The sequence below is a fragment of the Podarcis erhardii genome (genome assembly GCF_964252035.2).
Source record: "Podarcis erhardii genome assembly, chromosome: 6".
In the NCBI taxonomy this organism is placed as follows: domain Eukaryota; kingdom Metazoa; phylum Chordata; class Lepidosauria; order Squamata; family Lacertidae; genus Podarcis; species Podarcis erhardii.
This window is the reverse complement of record NC_138510.1, coordinates 40806813-40828852: the sequence shown is the minus strand read 5'-3', so window position 1 is coordinate 40828852 and position 22040 is coordinate 40806813. Positions and strand designations below refer to the sequence as shown.

The following is a 22040-nucleotide window of genomic DNA, read 5'->3' as shown; positions in this document are numbered from 1 at the left end:
TGTGTGTATGAAGGGGTAAATGGGACTGTGCCACTGGTCCCAACCCCAAAGTAATGTGGCTTCCCCTTACTCACCACCTGACACCCATCTGCTAGGCATAGACACCCGACCCAAGGAAGCCTATAAGAGTTGACATCCTGATCACAAATGGTTCCAATTCCCAGGGAAATGTAGTCTTTGGCTCAGGCATTCGTGACTTATGTAGGAACAGCCAATCTGTGACCCTCCAGATGTTTTAGACTACCCCTGGCATGGCCAGTGGTGAGGGATGATGGAAGTTGTGGTGTAACAAGGGCCACAGGTTAGCCACTCTGTTCTAATGCATTGGCAGTGTCTGAAATTAGCCAGGCGCCTGTGGCATTTTGCACCTGGCTATCGGCCACTTGTGACCAAGTGAAGATGCCTGGATGCCAGGATGGTGCCTGATATTTCCACCATCTGGAGGTACATGCCTGGGGATCATTGGATCTTGACTGTTTTCACACACTAATACCACATCCTATAGAATTCTATCAGTTATATTTTATTTGCACAATCAGAATGAATTTCAGGAACCAAAATGCTTTTTCTGGGCAGCCTGAGCAGGAGCAATGAACAATGTTATAGTTAAATGTTGTAGCTAATAATTAATAATTACTTATTTATACCCCACCTATCTGGCTGGGTTTCCCCAGCCGCTTTTGTCTTCACTTCCCCCACCCCACTGCCCTGCTCACAGTTGTGAAGAATATTCCTGGGTTATGAATGGCCTATGTCACAATTAATATAAAAAGATAGGAACAGGCCAATGTACATGTGGACTGCCCCTGAATAAAGTGACTTTTCTTTAAGTTCTCTAAATTCTTAACCTAGCTCAAGGTTGTCATTTGAACTAGCCAGATGTTTAACTGGTAATCACAGTCAGTTCATCATTTGAAAAATAAGACTTTCCTTAAAATGGCAACCAGACATTCTGGTTTGGCAAATGTAACCTTGGTTTAAGGAGCCATTTTGCACCTAGCTTATGTATCCAAGTTTCTAACACTTCATTGTTGTCATCCTACCTATTTCTGCACACCTTGGGACCTGGATCCTGGAAGGCTTCTTCCATGCAAACCTGTCCATATTCTAAGTTTCTTGGATGAGTGGTCCTGATTGTCCTTCAGGCTGCTGAGATCCATCTTGTGACAACATGGAGGAGGGTCTTTTGCATTGTAGCACCCAGTTTATACATTTGGATTGAAGGGGGCTACAATACTTACTTTTACATAGTAGGTTCCCTGCTAAAATTATGCACACCTGCAGCACTCTTAATGTAATATGGGCATTCTTATCTTGCAAATATTTTTCAGGCTTATTGTTTCCTGTTACAATTGGTGTCAAGTTCAAGTACACTGCTAAATACTAATAACAAACTTCCAGTTAATGTTTAGAGGCAAATAGGGCTTTGTTTTGTTCCTGCCTTTTTGTAGTTTGTTCAGAAAAAAACATTATTCAGTTTTTAAGAAGCCAGATATTTAAATGCACAGAGATCTTCCATTCGGTCTATTGCTTGTTTGAAAATATAAGGCCATAATGAATGTGAGCATTGAAACAAAAAGAAAATATTGGCGTATTTATATTTGATTTTACATAATCAAGGTATTGCAAATAGTTGTTTTGACTTTCAAAAGGCAATGGAAGGACGTTTAATTGAGATAACCTTATCACTTCATAGCCATTATAGAAATTGGTCCTTGACAGCTTAATATTTTCTGACCAAGCTGTTCAGTAGAGATTGGATATTCTCATCTAGGGCAGAGAAGGTTTAATGTCCCCCTAGGGGTTAGGGTGAATGTGATTGCCTGGAGAGTGAAGCTTTTGTAAGCCACAAGAGGTTGAGCCTTTTGTCCTACAAAAGAGTAGCAGTTAGGGTTCTTAGGCTGCAATCCTTCAGTAAGCACCACTGGACTTCATGAGACTTAGTGCATAGGATTGCATTCTAAATGTTTTTCATGGGTGTCTGCAGGTGTTTTTCTTATGGGGGTGGGGAGCAAATAAGCCAGTCAAATGTAACTAGCATCGGGGAACAGGTCTACCAAGTCTGGTAGATCTGATGGTTGAATGGAAGTGAGGTCTAGGTAGATCTGTCACCTGAGAAACTTGTATTACTGGCCTGACCTTTCATTGCATCTCAATGGGTAGGCCTGCTGTCCATCAATGAGTAGACCTGAGTATGCCACTAGACATGTCCATACCAATTACAGCAATGCTCACCAATATTTTGACAGTCTTGTTCTTTATAGCTACTCTCAACAACTTTTAGGCTACTTCCAACAACTTGTGAGCACACAGTAGGGAACATAATTTGAGGCTGAGGGCCACATTCCATTCTGGGCAACCTTCCAAGAGCCACATGGCAATGGTGGGTGAGACCAGAGGCAAAAATGGGTGGAGCAATGAATGGAAATGTTGCCTCTTTGTACAGAAAACTCATTTTTAAATGCATTCAAACGCTGCTCTGCATCCTCCATCTAGGCATGCATGAGGCAATTCTGGAGTTCAAGGACCCATTTCAACCAAGGAAAAACACTTGGGGGGCACAGCAGGGCAATGTGGGGTGTCCCTTGGGGAGAGTTTGGGGAGCTAGTCAGAGAAGCCTGCAGGGCTGCTTCTGTCCCTTTTGTCGGAGGCTCCCCACTCCAGTTAAGTACACTTACCGTATTTTTCGCTCCATAAGGCGCACCTAACCATAAGGCGCACCTACTTTTTTTTGAGGGGGGGGGAATTCAAGAAAAAAAATGCGGCTCTTGGGGGCTTTTGCGGGAGGTGGGGGAAGGGAGCCTCGCTCTGTCCCTTCCCCCACCTCCCGCAAAAGCCAGGGATAGCTGCGCGAAGCCTCCCCAGGGCAGCGGTTACCCCCCACCGGCTTTCCCTCACCCCCAGCCCCAAAGAGAAGTTTGGGGAGCAGTGGAAAGGTTGTGTGCAGCCTTCCCGCTGCTCCCCAGGGCTGGCTGCTCCCCAGGGCAGGCTTTCCCCCACCGCCAGCCCCAAAGAGCAGGTCGGAGAGCAGCGGAAAGGCTGAGCGCAGTCTTCCCACTGCTCCCAGAGCTTGTGGGGCTGGCAGGGGAAGCCTGGGTCCCCCCACCAGCCCCAGGGACCACCCATTCGCTCCATAAGATGCACAGACATTTCCCCTTAGATTTTAAGAGGGGGAAAGTGTATCTTATGGAGCGAAAAATACAATAATTAGACTCAGTAGGACATACTTCTGAGGAATCCACTAAAAAAACAAAGGGGGAATATCATGCCATGTAGCTAGTTCTAGAACAGTGCGAAGACATATATTTCTTGCCACAGAACAGCTGGCCTTGTATTTGTAGCTAATCACCTGTTTTAAACTTATTAATACCTTGTAGATGAAGAAATAGGTTACTTGGCATATTAAGGTTACTGTTTTTATTGTACTCTAAAATAATATTGAGATTAAACTAAAATGCTGGCAGAAAATAGAAGCCAGCGGGCTGAGAATATTTGAAAGAAGCTTTGCAAAGAAAGGGATGGTTCCTGTTCTGTCTCATTACTGTAGCCTCTTCCGTTAGGTTGTGTTATCTTATCAGGCAAAAAGCCCCAGAAATAGAAAGTTTTCCATGCATTACAGGAGCAGCCGTGGAAGTTTGAGGACTGTGGTGTGCGCTTTTTAAGAAAATGCTAAACAAAAAAGTGAAGGGCAGGAGCTGAAAATTAACACTATATTGAGAGCTCTTCATTTTGCAACCTTAAGTTCCGGTGAACATGCATTTGCTGCTCCCAATAGCATTCCGCATTCAAGCACTGCCTGCCTGCCTGGGTTGCGTTTGCCAGAGGAGGCTATTGATCTTATGTTAGAAGAATGACAGAAGGGAAAGCTGAGGCTGCAGCTTGCTTTGGATTAGTAACAAAGAGAATACGCAAGATCTTCAGGCATTTCCCTAAGTCAAAATCATGGTCCGAGGGTCTCCACCTTCAGCTCAAGAGGCCCAGCAGAGAGGCCTTGCTGGCTAAAGGTAGGTTGAAATCATTCCAACAAACTTCTACACCGATTCTAATAACAAACCACAAGATATGGGGTAGTGGCTACCAGTAATGTGTACTCTAGCTTTAAGGTGTTAGTGCCAAAATTTTGATGCAATTGGGCAGTCCAGTCATGGGTATAACAAAAACCTACAGTAATGGGAACTTTTTTTTTTGTTACAGCTCATACCAGTGGTGCCTCAGTAATGTAGTACATCAGTAAATGACTGCACTTTCGCTTTGATAATAATTTGGTTCCAAATGCTAGACTTCTAAATGTAATAATGTGTCCCTAAATAATTTTCAAAGCATAATTTTGGTCCTTTTACCTATGTTGTGTTTTTCAGATCATACTTGGGCAAATGGAGTTACCAAGGCATTTTGTATATGGACTTTAATGCTGTAAGCAAATGTTGTTCTGGTGTTCCATTTGCCATTTAGAACTCACTGCTAATGAGTATAAGAGGCTGAAAAACATTCAAAGTCATGGAAAATATATTAGACATATTTCTGTGCTCTGTTTTATTGCTCATGCTAATGGCATCCTCCTGGATTCTGTTATTTTGAACATCAAACGCTGAGTAGATACTATTTTTTTCCTTCCGTAGTCCGTACATTGAGAAAACCATATGAACCTTAGATATCTAAATATTTTGTATAGGGAAATGACCTGTAAAATGAAGCCTAACCAGTTCTTTAGGGTGAGGTTGGCATGTTTGCTTCTACCTACCCTTGTTCATCGGTGACCTTTCAAGTTACTCAGAATCTCTGAGAAGGGGAAAAGACTAACTTTAGAGCCTTTCTAAAGGATAGGTAGAAGGGTTATATACAACTCTAAATATGTTAGAATTACGTCGCTTTACTCTTCAGAGTTCGTATTGATTCCTTGCTGCCCCAATTTCTTTCTTTATTGTAAGACTGCATAAGTGATGTATTCAGGTAGAAGCCTGCCCATAATTTTCATCATTATGGGTATCCCACGACCTTCACAGAAACCAGGTTTAGCAGCTGACAGCATGAAATAGGGACTGCCTTAGTCTTTCAAACAGGCCAACAATTATTCAACAATCATTTCCCTTCTTCATTTTTTGCCTCTGAATATGAGATGGAGTTATGGATTTAATAAAATCAATCAAACATGGATAGCCTAACTGAGGCCAGTGGGATAGATGTACTCAAGTGATAGCTTTATACTAGACTGCACAGCAGGCTATCAGAATTTTCACCAACTAATTTTAATTTCAGGGTCTCAAGTAAGTGTGGGGATTTATTTATTTTTGGACTCTGTGGTTGAATTCAGCTTATTAAATCACATCCTTTGTTTAAATTGACAAAGAGGAGACCATCAATCTATTTGGGAGTTTCATCATTTGTCCTTCCTAGAAACATGGTGTGATGATGTCTGCCATTTTACAGCAATTATATATATTTCAAGCCCAAATAATTGCTTTTCTCAGTCTTCTTTTTACAAGCCAGGGAGAAACCTTTCTTGGAATAAGTGCTTCTGTCTAGTTGTTTTATGTACTTACTTCATTTTGGTTTGGGATCCACAAATGTCATTATCTTAACAGAGTTATGTATGCTGTATCTTAATAAAAGTTGGTTTAGTCAATAATTCTGTTGGGTGTGTTCCAACTCATTGAGATTTAATGATTTATGATACAGAATTTATATGTAGACAGCAGACCTCAGGGCCGTCTTACCCATAGGCGCTAGGGGTGCCGGACTCTTAGGGGCACCAGGCTGAGAGTCCGGGGCCCAAGAGTTGAGTCCGGGGAAGAGCTCGTCCATCAGTTGAAGTGCCGCGACGGGCTCTTCTGCTGCGGGTAGCTTTGTGCTGCGAGTTTGGAGCCAGTGAGATGCTGAGGTGGCCAGCTGGCTCCGCCTTCCTGCACGCCTGGGACTGGGCAACCAGGGGGGGGGGGCGCTGGGCAGATTTTTGCACCCCGGCGCCGTATATGCTTAAGACAGCCCTGCCACACCTTCAAGAACAGATTTTCATGTATGGGGTGCATAAAGGCTTTGCTGCCACTTCCAAATAAGAAAATAGACCCAGGTGTTGCTACCTTAATAAAGTGTGAGCTCTCCTGCTTGTGCTAAAATGTTTCCTTGTTGCATGGTATATTTACATTGTAGTATATTGAAGATCAATATTCCCACAGACAGTATAAAAACGCCATGGGATATTTAGTTCCCTGTTTTTAACTGGGAATGCAACTTATTCTATTGAAGTTGCATTGAGAAAAAAATTGTTGTTGTTTTTTTTAAAAAAAACAACAACACTTGAATATCTGTGTACAATGATGTGTCTTGCTTCCAGTGGCTCTTTGTCATGTGGCTTCATTCTAAAGCATAGACTGAGTTTCTAAAATTAGCTTTCTCAGCAAGTCACTGAAGTGATTATGCCCATTCAGGAGGTGATAGTGACCACAGGAGTGTTGCTCTTAACCCCCTCCCTCCCCCGAAGAAATGCTAAATGGCTGCAAAAATTGATCATTGACACAGTAATGAAAATGTTAGGGTTTCGGGAGTTGTTGTTGTTGTTTAGCCGTTTAGTTGTGTCTGACTCTACAACAACAACAACAACAACAACAACAACAACAACAACAACAACAACAACAACTCCCGAAACCCTAACATTTTCTTTACTGTGTCAATGATCAATTTTTGCAGCCCTTTGGCATTTCTTCATTTTGAACTAGTTGTTTGCACTGGAGAACAATAAAACCCAGATTCTTGAATTTTGGTTCAAGCTTAGTTAGCATGTATTTTAGCACTAGAATATATAAGGGGAAGGTTTTGCACATATGAACAATAAGGAAGACTGACAAGCACTAAGACCAGTACTAAGAATGTATTTGCTAGAGACTAAATGGAGTAAAAAGGGGACGCGGGTGGCGCTGTGGGTTAAACCACAGAGCCTAGGACGTGCCGATCAGAAGGTCGGCGGTTCAAATCCCCGCGACGGGGTGAGCTCCCGTTGCTCGGTCCCTGCTCCTGCCAACCTAGCAGTTCGAAAACACGTCAAAGTGCAAGTAGATAAATAGGTACCGCTCTGGCGGGAAGGTAAATGGCGTTTCCGTGCACTGCTCTGGTTCCCCAGAAGTGGCTTAGTCATGCTGGCCACATGACCTGGAAGGTGTACGCCGGCTCCCACGGCCTATAGAGCGAGATGAGTGCGCAACCCCAGAGTCGGTCACGACTGGACCTAATGGTCAGGGGTCCCTTTACCTAAATGGAGTAAAGGAGAAAGGCACTATAAAAGTGCCCTATTCAGTAAGTGTGGAGCCATAATATGACAATTGCAACACTGACTTTTAAACCAGACTTAGTGTTTTAATTCCATGGCATACCACTTCCCCCCTCCAATTAAGTTATCATTCTTAATAGCTTCTCAGACTTAATTAAACACATGGGTTGCTTTGTCACAAGTTGCATTTCTCTGCAATCATGAATTATTGAATTATTACTTTTTATGGGAATGCTTGGAGAGAGAAATGGCGAGCTTTCATTTGAGTTGTGAAACAATACCTGTGCGGAAATAAAATACAGTGATGGCATGCAGGCCCTTTCAAAACAGAAGAGTATGTTAACCAAGGAGAATATTTAGAAAGCTGTGCATGATCATGCTTGAAGTAGTAACTTTCTGTAGAGGTCCAGCATGGTGCAATCAACTCAAATTATAACACATCAAATAAAGGATTTGCATTTGGTATGTAGTTCCTTACAGAGGCACTATCTTCTTAAGGAGATTGAGGGGGCCCTTGCGTGGTGCTGTGCAATGCTGAACCTAACACCTCCTGAATATTGAGGGGGCTCAGCCCCCTTAAAAAATACTTTGGGGGCCTCGGCCCCTAGAAGTTGGTATGCCTGGTTCTTTATATCCAGCTTTTCCTGTCATTCAGTTTGTACAGTTCCGGTAGCTGCCTCAGGATTTTTTCTTGGGGTGTTCTCATGCCTTGCCCATGCCTGTACCTGTACCTGTACCTGTACCTGAATATTTTTTGTCTCTTTTGCTACTTCTGTGATTTCTGATGAAGCAGTATCTTCTGTTTATGTCTGGGGCTAACTAGCTGTCTTCTGCTTTTTGAAGTTGTTGCAGGTGTCTATAACTAAACAAGTAGAAACAGCTCTGTTTCTTGCCTTTCTTTCTGTGGCAACCTTATATCGACATCCCATGTGCCATTCTCTTACCCTTCAACCAATGAAAACAGTAGCACTACTTTTTTGTTTCCGAAGAAAAGCTTTTTCGCTACTGATTTTACCGAAAGCTTTGTCATCACTTTTGGTTTCTATTCTGCTGGGTTACTTTTGGTTTCTAGTCCTGGCCACCCCCACCCCCACTTACCCCTCAAAAAGCAGGTTCAGGTCCAGCAGTACCTGCAAGCTCCTCAACTGATCATAAAAAGGTGCTGCAACTCTTTATATTATCATTGTGTTTCTAGGGTATCCAGATCTTACAACATTTCCACATCATCATTAGATCTGAACAGGTAGCATTCATCTGAGTTGCCTGCTGGCCCAGGAAGGTTTTCCTTTAGAAAATTTCAAAGAGTCAAAATCTGGCAGCTACTCTCAGTAGACTCCCTAAACCTCTCATAGATCACTCTAAACCTATTGTTGACTGGCTGGATTTGTGTGTGTCTGTCTACATTAAAACAAATAAGTACATTTAGGGTTTGAGGGGGCAAGTGCCCCCCTGCAAAAACCAAAGTGTACAAACTAACCACTCAGGGGCAGGGACCCAATGTCAGGAAACTGCCATCGAAGCCAGAAGGAGAGGGAGGGCTCCAGAGGGATTCCGGAGAGCGTCCCGGGATGGGGAGAGGCAGCCCATCTTCTGGGGAAGGAAATCAGCGTAGCACCAGTGGAGAAGGGGGGCAGATGGGGGAATCGGCGAGGCGGTCCCATGACGCCTTGCCAGGGACCAACGGGGAGAGTAAGGGTCCTCCGTTGCCCATACCCTCACTGCACAGAAGGCTTCCGCGCAGGGAGAGTAGGCGGAGACTAGGCGTCAAAGAGCTTCTTTGCTGGAAGAAGTTCAAGAAACGCCCACTGACGGATTCTGCCAGCGATTGAGACAGCCACGGGTGAGTGGCTGTCCGGAGAGAAAGGGTTCACCCAGGTAACCCAGCCAAAGGTGGCGCCGATTTATGCACAAGCAACCCCTAGAACCATTACACCCAAGTTTCAGGGAAACTGCATATCTGGTTTTATGGGAAAGTATCATGAACATGCAGGGTTATTTCTGGTGAAGTGGGAATTATAGAGAAGGTTTTGCTCATCTCTAATCTTAATTCCTTGCTAGATGGAAAAACACAGTGGAATATAGGGACATTAAGCTTTGCAAAGGCAAGCGGAATTATAGCTGTCATAAATATAGACCAAGTGGGTTTGGACTGTTTATGTATCTTACATACATTGTAGGTGTCAGGAGAGAAAATAAAGAGGATGGACTAAAATTATCAATTTGTGTATGTTGTTGATGCTAATGTGGCACAAAGATGGTGTGTGATGGGGCAGCCAAGGAATCTCATATCCTAATGCACTAGGCCTCAGATTTCCTACTCCTTCCTCCCATTTTTTGATTCCCCCCCTTTGCTTATAAGACTGTTGGGCATGTAGCACAGCTTAATGCCAATGAGGCCTCTCACTACCTGCTGTCTTAATTTGCACCTCAGAGACATAATAACTCAGCACATGCAAACTTATGTCATGCCATACCCATATTTTGATTGCTTTAAGTACTTAGCAATACCCCTGGTGCGTAAGGATGGGAATGAATTTCTGTGTGTTGGAGTAAAAACGTTTATTTACTGTCTTGTTGCTGTCTGTGTGTGCTGCTTTGCATCTTGTATACATACTGGTGATGTGTTAAAATAACCCTGAAATGGACATTCAGCATACATCGATGAATATGCCCTACTTTTCTTCATGCTTTTCGTTGCTGCAGCTGTGATACCATATGCCACTTGGTGCTCCAGGATAATTGTTTTAGGATCAAGATGTTAATGCTCACCAAGAGGTCAATATCATGCTTGAGTAGGCTGGAAGACTTTTGAATAAAGATGGGTGATCACCCACTTGCTTGTCCCCAAAATCAGAAGCATTCAAGTCAAATACTCCACCAATACCACCTTTTGATTATTATTTTTTCAAATGTTCAGCTGGAAACCTTCAGTAATTCCATTTCCACATCCCTCTAAGTCTCACCACCACTAGTTTTCCTTTTTTTAGGTGAAGCTAACTCAAAGTGGGGCTCAAACCTCTATCCTCTTCCCTTCTCCTCTTATCAATCCTGCCCATCTCCAAGAAAGAAAGAATAAACTAACTTGATGGAAGTAGATGCCAAGTGCAAAAGGACCAGAGATTGGGCCAAGAGAGGTTATGTGGATGTTCTCCTTGGTGGCCAATGATGTGTTCTGTGCATCACTTCTTGATGGTGATTATGAAGCTTAAAAGTCAAGTCCAAAACCCCACAAACGCCCTAAACGCAATAAAAAAACAATGGGAGAATGACATAGGCTATGAGATTAACCCCACTCAATGGACCAGAATGTGATCTAAACCCCCCTTTAAATCCATATCAACGAAAAGAAAAGCACTCACACTGAAACTCACCTGTAGGTGGTACCTAACACCAAGAAAACTAGTGCTAATACGCCCAGGAACCTCACCAAAATGCTGGAGAGGGTCACCTCCACAGGCACATACCTCCACATGTGGTGGAAGTGTCCCAAAATCCAACTATTCTGGACAACAGCCATACAAGAAATATGTAAAATAAAAGTCAAGTCCCATCACCCAGTGGAAAGTTAGGCAAGGAGCATGTAATCTGTTTCCGAGGGGCCTGTTTCGGTCTATTCTATAATCCCCACCACATGATCCATTTTACCCAACACAAGGGAATTTCAATGGGACAAGCAGGCAAGGGGGGAACATAAGCCCCTTTAAGTTTAGCCTGGTTCTAAGGAAAGCTGGATCCTACTTGAAATGCAGTTGATCAATATGAGTGGAGAAGAGCCATATTTTAGGGGACTCTTTTCTTTTTTAATTCTACTTCCAATTCCTACCTCTGACAAATGGAAGGTGAAAATGTGGCAAAGCAATATCATGTTCAGAGTTTATATATTCACTTGCCTGAATGTTACCTCCACTGATGGCAATTGATACTGTCATTCAAATGACCTTGAGCATTTCTGATTGGTTGCCATGTATTCCATGGATGCCTACCTCTTAACTTACCAGCAAACTAACACAAATCAACCTATTTGCCTTAAGCCTCTTAGTATAGTTGGCTGTGGAATGAAGTTGTTTTTTGAGAACATGGTTCTGGAAGTTTAACAGTTTATTTGAGTAGAGACTGGTGTGCCCAGTTACAGTGAGTTGAGTTGGGTCAGGTGAGTGCTGCTACCTTCCTTTTTGACTACTACAACAATGCAGGGTGTTATATGGATTGTGTTTAAGATAAATAATAGCAAAGTGGTTGAAAAACATGTTGCTCTTAATATATTGCAAGCAGCTGCATTTCCTTTCACCCCTTAAATTAATTATAGACACCACCACTAGTAGATATCATTGTTATGTTCAGAGGTAGGATTCTTAAAAATAAGAACCTGGGTTCAGACTATGTTTAGTAGATGTGCAGTTTTATTCTAGAGTACCTTCCTTGTATAAAGTTTCACCAAGGCTTCTGTTCTTCCTTCCAGAATGCCCTTTTTCTGTTAGCCTACTACTGGTCCTGAGGTGGCATAGTCTGTGCTTTGTGCTGAAATCTTAGTCTGGAGCAAATATTGAATCTGCCATAAACATTAGAATCAGGATTACAGCATACAAAGAGGAGAAGTTAAGCCCCACTGCCTACTTCTTCAGGGGGAGAGCCACCAGTCTCTTATTGGAAGCCCTACGACTCAGGGGTTCCAATCCTACATCCCAACCCTCTCAGAGGGTTAGTCCTCTGCCTTACAATTATGATTCCAGCCACGCAAAAGCCAATGATGATATAATGTGAGACTACTTTAGCCAGGCAGCCATCTCCTCTAGGTAGGTGGAGCCTTCCATGTACATTCCAGGGCTTGTAAGCCTGCACAAGGCTTCAGTTGATTCTAACTCTCTGCAGAGACAACATCTTCTGTAGCAACCTCAGGAGGAGGACATTTCAGCCTTCCGGGCTCTCCTGGAGCTATCCAAGGTCCTGTCCTTGCCTGCTCTCTCTTTATTTGTTTCTCCAGCAAGCTTCCAGCTGCCACCATACTGGACAGAGGAGGATAAGCCCTCTCCTCTCCAGTGCCACCCCTCCCAAAAATAATTAGATAAGTTGGAGAGAAACAGGTGTTTGACTCTTCAGGCTTTGAGTTGGGAGGAGTGCCTTGAGCTGTTAGTTTGGAGAAGACCCTCCCCTGGCCCATACTCCCCTATAAGTAGGCTAAGGACCAAACTACACATGACATTACTAAGCACCTTGTTGCCCTGGAGTGAAAGTTTTTATTTCATAGATTGAGTACCCTGCACTAACAATCAGGAACCTGGCATGGTGGGGTTGGGGGCTTAAACTTTTAGCTCCCTGCTGAAGTCCCCATCCAGGTTGGAGTGAATGAGAGCTTCCCTCCCCAATGTGCTGAAGCCACAGCAGGACTGTCCAAAAAGATATTACTACAATCCACCCTTTGAAAAATGAGTGGAAACAAAAATGGGAAGAGAAGTTAACTAGAATGTATAACATGCTGTTGAATAGCCAGAAGATGGATGAGAAAGCGTATAGGAGGAAGTGAGATAGAGATCTAAAGAAAATAGCTCTAGAATAAGTATTGGAATTTTTGCATGCACAAGGCTTGTGGTTTTCAGTGCTAACTGGATCTAAAGACAATTTCCTGAAAATGAGTAAACAATAGAATTTAACAACATGGAAGATGTGGAAAAAAGAGGTAAAAGGAAACTGTTGGGCATGCCAGCAATCCCAGAGGTTTCTGCAACATGAGTGTAAAAAAGAACATTAAAAAGCTGCTAGATTTCGGAAGATGGTGCTATAATTAGTAGTTGTTTCAGGCAAAAGTAGAAATGGACCCAGTTAAATTTTGTTCATAATAGTGCACTAGTGAAGAGACCAATACCCATATTATTTATACCTTTTACTATAGCAGGAATTGAATATTCAAGATGGTTGGAAAGTAATGAAAGCTTCTCTATCACAATACTGATGGGGAGAATATGGAAGCTGATAGAAATTAAATGGACTGTGCTTGTGAAAGATTCTGAGAATTAGAAGAAAAAATTAAATAGCTGGGTTCTGGCAGTTTAGTACATTAGACAAAAGATTGGGTTAAAAGGTTCAGAAATAGATTTTTTGTTATTATGAAGTATTGGAGTAATAAATAAGAAAGGAAATGTAATGTAAAAGTGTTGATGGATGTTTTCCTTTCCTTTCTAACTTTCCTTCTGATTAATGGAAACCCATTTAGCATTAGTGTGTAATTAAATAAGGAGATGCTATGTAGTAAGGCAAAGAGGAAGTTGCAGTGCGTGTTAATTTTGTTTCATCCTTCCAGAGTCTCACATTCCTAATATATCTGCTGTGTTACTAATCATACATTTATAGTGTTCTTATCTGGACCTTAAATGTTCTTAATACTTTGCATCTACCCTGTCGGTGTTATTAATATTTCTAATGGTACTAATACTTTTTGGGTTTTGCACTTGCATCTTTTGTATTTTATGAAGCGATGCTATATGTTGACGGTCTTGTATTGTACATATAATTATAATAATTCATTTAAAAATACATTAAAAATACCTTTAAATGTGCATTTCTGTCTTTGGCATATGCATACTTCAGCAGGCAGGGAGAGATGCTGAAAAGCACTTGAAGTTTTTAAGGTTGCCAGAGGCACCAGAGGCCTTGCACCACACCTGCCAAAATTCCTTCTTTGTCCTAGCAATTAAAGGTGCAATAGCCTTGCATCCTGCCACCCTCGAAGTGGCACATGTGAAATACTTAGCTTCAGACAAATGTTCATGATTTGGGAGATTTTTATCCTTTTTCTTTTTTTCTTTTTTCTTTTTGCACAGGTGGAGCAAAAGCTCAACAACTTTTTGTTTCTGTATTTTTACCTCCTGAAATATGGCAACCCTTTGTTGTTGTTTCATCGTTTAGTCATGTCCGACTCTTTGTGACCCCATGGACCAGAGGATGCCAGGCACTCCTGTCTTCCACTGCCTCCCGCAGTTTGGTCAAACTCATGTTAGTAGCTTCGAGAACACTGTCCAACCATCTCGTCCTCTGTCGTCCCCTTCTCCTTGTGCCCTCAATCTTTCCCAACATCAGGATCTTTTCCAGGGCGTCTTCTCTTCTCATGAGGTGGCCAAAGTATTGGAGCCTCAGCTTCACGATCTGTCCTTCCAGTGAGCACTCAGGGCTGATTTCCTTCAGAATGGATAGGTTTGATCTTCTTGCAGTCCATGGGACTCTCAAGAGTCTCCTCCAGCACCATAATTCAAAAGCATCAATTCTTCGGCAATCAGCCTTCTTTATGGTCCAGCTCTCACTTCCATACATCACTACTGGGAAAACCATAGCTTTAACTATACGGACCTTTGTTGGTAAGGTGATGTCTCTGCTTTTAAAGATGCTGTCTAGGTTTGTCATTGCTTTTCTCCCAAGAAGCAGGCGTCTTTTAATTTTGTGACTGCTGTCATCATCTGCAGTGATCATAGAGCCCAAGAAAGTAAAATCTCTTGCTGCCTCCATTTCTTGCCCTTCTATTTGCCAGGAGGTGATGGGCCCAGTGGCCATGATCTTAGTTTTTTTGATGTTGAGCTTCAGCCCATATTTTGCACTCTCCTCTTTCACGCTCATTAAAAGGTTCTTTAATTCCTCCTCACTTTCTGCCATCAAGGTTGTGTCATCTGCATATCTGAGGTTGTTGATACTTCTTCTGGCAATCTTAATTCTGGTTTGGGATTCATCCAGTCCAGCCTTTCGCATGATGAATTCTGCATATAAGTTAAATAAGCAGGGAAACAATATACACCCTTGTTGTACTATTTTCCCAATTTTGAACCAATCAAGTTGTTCCATATCCAGTTCTAACTGTAGCTTCTTGTCTCACATAGAGATTTCTCAGGAGACAGATGAGGTGATCAGGCACATTTCTTTAAGAACTTGCCATAGTTTGCTGTGGTTGACACAGTCAAATGCTTTTGCGTAGTCAATGAAGTAGAAGTAGATGTTTTTCTGGAGCTCTCTAGCTTTCTCCATAATCCACCACATGTTTGCAATTTGGTCTCTGGTTCCTCTGCCCCTTCGAAATCCAGCTTGCACTTCTGGGAGTTCTCGGTCCACATACTGCTTAAGCCTGCCATGTAGAATTTTAAGCATAACCTTGCTAGCATAATGTATAAAGGGAGGTATATATGGCAATATGTAAGGATGGAATGTGATTTAAAGATTCAAATTCGAAGGAATGTCAACGTCGCTGAAGGAAGTCAAAAATGAATGAAAAGTGTTGAAGTTCGGATATACTGTATTTATAATGAAATCAATAAAAAAAATTTAAAATGAAAAAAAAAAAAAAGAAATGAGTGCAGTTGTGTGGTAGTTGGAGCATCTTTGGCACTGCTCTTCTTTGGGATTGGGATGTAGACTGATCTTCACCAATCCTCTGGCCACTGCTGAGTTTTCCAAACTTTCTGGCAACCCTACTTGAGCTTAATTAGTTGTTGAAATGGCTAGGTATTTCAGACCAAGGTGGTGACTTGAACTCTGGAATGAAAAGCTTGCTAGTCTTGCATTAGTCCTGGAAGCTCATGTAATGTGTACATTCATGTTTGAGTGTACACACTTATTGTTTGACTTGGGAATGCGCTTGCACCTTATTTATTGATTTGAAAGTGGATGTTGTGCACATTCATGCTGCAAAACTCATGAGTTCATTATATGAAATGCATATAAAGTGGGCGAGGGAGAAACTGCCTGCAAGAGCAATAAGGCCTTTAACTTATTTTTACAAGGTTTCAGTTAAATGTGTGCTCATATTGGGGTAAGTCTGGAATTGATGCTGTTGTCTGGATTTGATGCACAGATAAGCCCTGCAACATACTTGAACAAAATCTCCCTGAAAAAGTACTTGATAAGCATCTCATACTGGATAAATTAACTGATACATTGCCTCTCCTCTTTTGAGTTTGTGAATGCACTAGTCAGCTTCAGAAGTTCCTGATGCCAATTTGGCTTTTGGTCCCCAAGTGAAAAATCAGTAGGAGCATAATTAGTAACGAGTCTGCAAAATTCTCTGTTTAAACCAGGGGTGGACAAACCCCTTTTAGCTGGCAAGCCAGATCCAATGATGACCAACTCTCAGTGGAACACATTTGACAGGTAGGTGGGTTGCCCACCTGTCCATTCCAGCATGTCATATGATGTCCGGTGGAGCTGCCAAATAGCTGAAACAGTGCAGCATGCATTTAGTGCTAAATTTTAATGGCGCTGAATAAAAGCCACACTTGAAAAGGAACAAGTGGGAGTGCTCACTAAGGCTACCAATTGTTCCTTTGCAGCTGTGACTGTACCCAACACACACCTGATGATATGGCTGTGGGGTAACAATCTCTTGAGCCAAACGTTCCCCATGCATGACTTAATAATGTATGTTGGATGGAGGCTGAGCTGACTTGCACTGGGACGCTAGAGCGGTCTTTACCACTCTTCCTGGCTCTGGGTCAGTATCAAGGCATGGCTTTGGAGAAAGTGGAGCATGAACTGTACCAGCCTTCATCCCTCTCCTGCTTTCTAGATATTCCCTGGTTTGAGAAGTGTTTTTATTTTTTATATACAGTGGTACCTCTAGATGCAAACGGGATCTGTTCTGGAGCCCTGTTCGCATCTAGAAGCAAATGTAACCCGTGTCTGCGCATCTGCACGTGCAAGGTCACGTTTCAGCGCTTCTGCACATGCACGTGATGTCATTTTGAGCGTCTGCGCATGTGCAAGCGGCGAAACCCAGAAGTAACGTGCTCCGTTACTTCCGGGTTGCCACGGAGCGCAACTCGAACACACTCATCCCGAAGCACATTCTGTCTGTATATAACCTGAAGTGTATGTAACCTGAAGTGTATGTAACCTGAGGTACCAGTGTGTGTGTGTGTGTGTGTGTGTGTGTGTGTGTGTGTATGCCACCTTGGGGCAGGTAACCCCAAAGTGGTATAAAATAAAATAAAGTACAGTGGTACCTTGGGTTACATATGCTTCAGGTTACAGATTCTGCTAACCCAGAAATATTACCTCGGGTTAAGAACTTTGCTTCAGGATGAGAACAGAAATCGTGCTCCAGTGGTGCAGCGGCCGCAGGAGGCCCCATTAGCTAAAGTGGTGCTTCAGGTTAAGAACAGTTTCAGGTTAAGAACAGACCTCTGGAACGAATTAAGTGCTTAACCCGAGGTACCACTGTAGATTGGAAAACACAGTGATTAAAAGAAACAGCAACAAACACAATCTCCCAACAAGAGTCAGATATAAGATTACTATTCGGCCTGCCATAACAAACAAACAAACAAACAAACAAACAAACAAACCCTCCCCATCTGGCTGGGTTTTCCTAGCCACTCTAGGTGGCTGCTAACATAATATCAATAACAATAATAATAAAGGGATAAAACATTAAAAACTTTCCTAAATAGGGCTACCTTCAGATGTCTTCTAAAAGTCAGAATGTTATATAAAGTGGCCTTCCCTTCACTAGGAACTAGGAAGCTCTCCTGCAGAACACCAAAGAAAGTGTCCAAGCTGGTCACGATAATTTAATTTTAAATTTTAAATTATTTTATATCCAAAGTACAAAAAAAGAGAACAAGATGAAACAAAATAAAGGATTGTATCTTGATAAATTGAGCAGTTGATCAACGTGTTAAAGTGAGAATTCATTGGCGTAGACCTGGTTGCCCAATGTAGGCGTTCCCATAATACAGCAAGGATGGGGAACCTGGTACCCTCCAGATGTTGTTGAAATTCTGCTCCCATCATCCTGAGCCAGCATGGTCAGCTGTCAGGGATGATGGTGTTGGAGTCCAACTTGGTCTAGAGAGCTACAGGTTCCCTATCCCTGCATTACTAGGGTCATTAACATGAGAGAATCTCACCTGAGCAGGTTCCTCAGATGAGTCATGAAAGATTCGTGACAAAATGACTGTTTTAAGTGGGAAATTATTACTCTTCTCCCCTACTGGCTAGGTTTTTCTACCTTGTTTACTAGCCAGCCTATTTCACACACCACTTTAAAATATATTAATTTGTCCTGAGATGGCTGCTCTTAGTACAGCATAACTTTGTAGATGTTGAGTTTCTCCGTCCCTCTCACCTGCTTTTTAATACCTTATTTTCTACCCTTGGAAAATGCCTTCTCGCCACCTGGTCTCTAATGTTCATAACTGAGTTGTTTACAAAATGCTCACAGTTTGTTGAATATAGCAAAAGGACTCCTGATACCAAAATAAGCGCTTGCTTCTGTTCTGTGGCAGCTGCATTTTTAACAGCACTTTGCATTCCAGGAGCTAATATGCATTTCTGAGAACAGACAGATAGAGAAATGCCTGGTAATTACTGTCTCGCTTTTGAAGCCTCCACCACGATATACTACAGTACTAGAGTACATAATACAGATTTAGTGCAGCGGTAGATGCCAAGCACAATAAACATTTTGCATTCTGGAAGGTATCTGAATGCTGAATAGGTTCGTTTCGTTCCTTCACCTTTCCTACTCTACAGCTGCTCCATGTGCCTGAAAAAAACCACATCTGATTGTTCTGCTGATTTTGTTCATATCTAAAGCAAGTGGGGAACATATTCCCTGATGGGAGCCCAGCTCCTCTTTTTGTCCTGGAAATATATACATTTTAATAACTTGATCCTAAACTTGTCTACTTGGAAGTAAATTCTGAGCTCTGTGGGACTGATTTCCTAGGTGACATGCTTGGGAGGCAGTATGGTGTAGTGGTTAGAGTTCTGAACGAGGACCTGGAAGACTAGGGGGCAAATCCCCATTGAGCCAAGAAGCCCACTGGGTGACCTTGGGCCAGTCACTATCTCTCCCTGCCTAACCTACTTCATGAGATTGTTGTGAGGATAAAATGGAGAGGGGGAGATGTTTGTATGCCACCTTGAGTTCCTTAGAGAAAATATTAAGCAATAGTGATTTAAAAACCAAGGGTGTGACATTACTCTTGCATAGTTTCTAGTTTTATGATATACAGTTTGCTTGCGTGTGAATGCAGCTTAAGTATCCATATTCAGTGAGATAAATGTTGGTTCCCCCACACTTCCAAAATAATATTTTTTACAAGTGTATGCACAGTGGTCTGTGAGATTTCCTATTATCTGCAGCAGTACGTTAAAGAATTACAGCTTTTCTCCCTCCTCAAGTTATCACTTTTGCGTGAGAGGAATTGCTTGCTATTCCCATGAAAGCAGCGTTTAATGGCCTGCATATACCGTGGCCAGCTGCCTTTACATTTTCATTTTTAATTACAGCGCTTTGCAGGCTTTTGGGTTTATTGATTTCTTTACTTCTCTCTCCTCCCCCCCCCCCCCGCCGCCGCCTAACTGTGAATCCCAAGTGCTGTCTTCTACAAGCCATTTGACTCCCTAGCACAGCTTCTTTGCATAAAAGGAATAATGTTTTATTTCTACAGCCATGAATTTTAATGACAATGAGAAGGCAGCTGATGCTCTACAATATTAACTGCAGGGCTGTGTGCTGTGTGTAGCATGTTAGGCTCTGTTCATGGTAAGAATTGTGCAGTGCGGTTGGTGCAGTCCCCCAATATATAATGTTGCTTTGTTGTTCAGTAATTTTCACTGATTTTACTGCCCCTGATTTTACTGATGACCCGTGCACCTAAGAGCTTGCTCAGATCACAGCTGCTCATGTCAAGGGTATTGTAATAAGATCATACCTGAACTGTATCCACTGGGTTGATCGAATGTCATGGATTACCTCCAAGGGATTATAGGAATTATAGCTTGGTGACGGGGGATGGAACTCTGTGTAAGGCAGTGGTGGGGAACCCAGAGGTTGTTAAACTCCAATCAGGCATAGCCACCATGGCCAGTGATCAGGGATGATGGGAGTTGTAGTGCAGCAACATTGCCGTCAAAGCACATCAGTGCTGTTATAGGGATGGAGGAGAATTTTGCTCTGTCTGCATTTTTAAGTGCATTGATTTAATTCATACCTCTGAGATTAATACACAGATTGGAAAATAATAGCCTTCAGATTTTGCACTTCTTTGAATTTTTCGGATACAATGCCAAAATGCATACGTCAGTAATTTTTATACATTTACTGCGGCAAATGCCAGTGTAATCATGCCACGAAAAGCCTCAAATTTGTAGTCTAAATGCTACTTTAGATTATGAAGCCTGTCCTGTCAACTTGATTTCCAGAAGGATTTTACCTTTGCGGATGATTGGGGAGGCTGTAGCAGCTCCAACTGAGACACTAACAAGGGACTATATGCTGAATAACTATGGTGCCCTTGGTTATGGGGTGTATGAAAGACTAGTAATTGCTTCTTTATTTGTAGTTATGTAAAATATGTGTATGGGATGTTTCACATGACCCCTATTAGGTTTTAAGGACATTTTTGTGAGATAATGCAAATTTCACCTTGTATTTCTATGTATTCTGAAAACCTGATTGCTCGGTTTGTGAATTCAGTCTTTAGATATCTTGGCTGTCTCCCCCCCCCCCCCCATATCCCTCCACACATTTTCTCCATCTTTAAAACTTCAAAATACACACATCGAATGAACCTGTTGATTGCTATTGAACCCATGTCCTAATTTTGGTTCAATTTGTTTTTCCTCCCTAGACTGCAAGTACACATGTCACCAGGAATGCAGAAGCCTCATCCAGCTGGATTGCAGCCAACAGGAAGGACAGACTCGCAGCAAACCTTCTCCAGAAAATACCCTAACACAAAACTACAGCCAGGTATGAACTGCAGTGTCCCCATGATGCTTGAGGAAGAAAATGGAACAAAGTGTTTTGCATCTCTGGAAGCCAAATGGTGCCAGCATGCAGGAAGAGCTCATTGACAGGTTTTTGCACACTCACTGTGAATGGTATTTCAGCAAAGCAAGGGGCCTCTAATTTCTGCCTTTCCCATATCTGTTTGTTGGGCTGACGTTTCTTCAGATAGATAAGGCAGTGCTTCTGAATGAAGCAATCCTCAGGCTTGCCTTCACAACAAATAGCCTTTCTATGCTTAAGATTACACATAAGGTCAAGTCAGACAATTGGCATCTTACCTGCTGTAGCACTTCCTGTTTTAGAAGCTAAGTAGTAGTGTTAATGTGAAAGTAAGTAGGATTCATCCTGTTACATTGGTAGCCCAAGTATTTTGTTTCATGGGTCAAGCAGCATGCAGAGTAATAAGATCAAGAATCATTCCTTTGCTCTTGCAGCAATCTGGTAAAAGTAGCAGGATGTATTTCTGAATGTCTTTTTGTCCTGCAGTAAAACTAATAGGGCAAGTTGCCTTCATACAGGGTGTTGATCGTGGCAATGGGCTCCCACTGTAAAATCTCTGCTCTAAACAGAGGGTTTTAGAGGTTGGCCTATCATTAAGAGGTGTGCACACCACATGCAGATTTCTCTTGAGATTGCACTCTCCTAAAATGCAGTCCCAGAGCATCCTTGCTATAATGGAGAATGCAGCACTTTTCTAATGGGGATTCAAGGATTAAAAATACATGAGTCATTGGAACAAGGGAGATGGAAACATAAATTGGAGATTTGGCCATTGCCCTCTTCTATTCCTTGGAGCTGAGTATAGCCTGCCCTTTTCTTCATCTGTGGCAGGCCTTGCTGAAAATGAATTTCTTGCCTCATGGGAAATGCCAAATCTCTCATACCACTTTTCATGCAGTATCGGTCTGAAATATTCAAGTTTTGATCTTTAATATTCTGTGTATGGGAAACCCGAAGCCTTTTGTTCCTGTGTCCTTTCTTTTGTGTGTGTTTTGTTTTACTGTGAAC

General features: G+C 42.3%; 1 protein-coding gene across 1 annotated transcript in view; it reads left to right on the top strand.

The window, feature by feature from the left end:
* RASSF5 (Ras association domain family member 5) overlaps nt 1–22040 on the top strand; it is a 115751-nt gene that overhangs the window by 21462 nt on the left and 72249 nt on the right. Inside the window, exon 2 of the mRNA XM_081865252.1 lies at nt 20872–20993. Within this exon, the coding sequence (XP_081721378.1) occupies nt 20872–20993 (122 nt within the window). The remainder of the gene's footprint in view (nt 1–20871; nt 20994–22040) is intronic.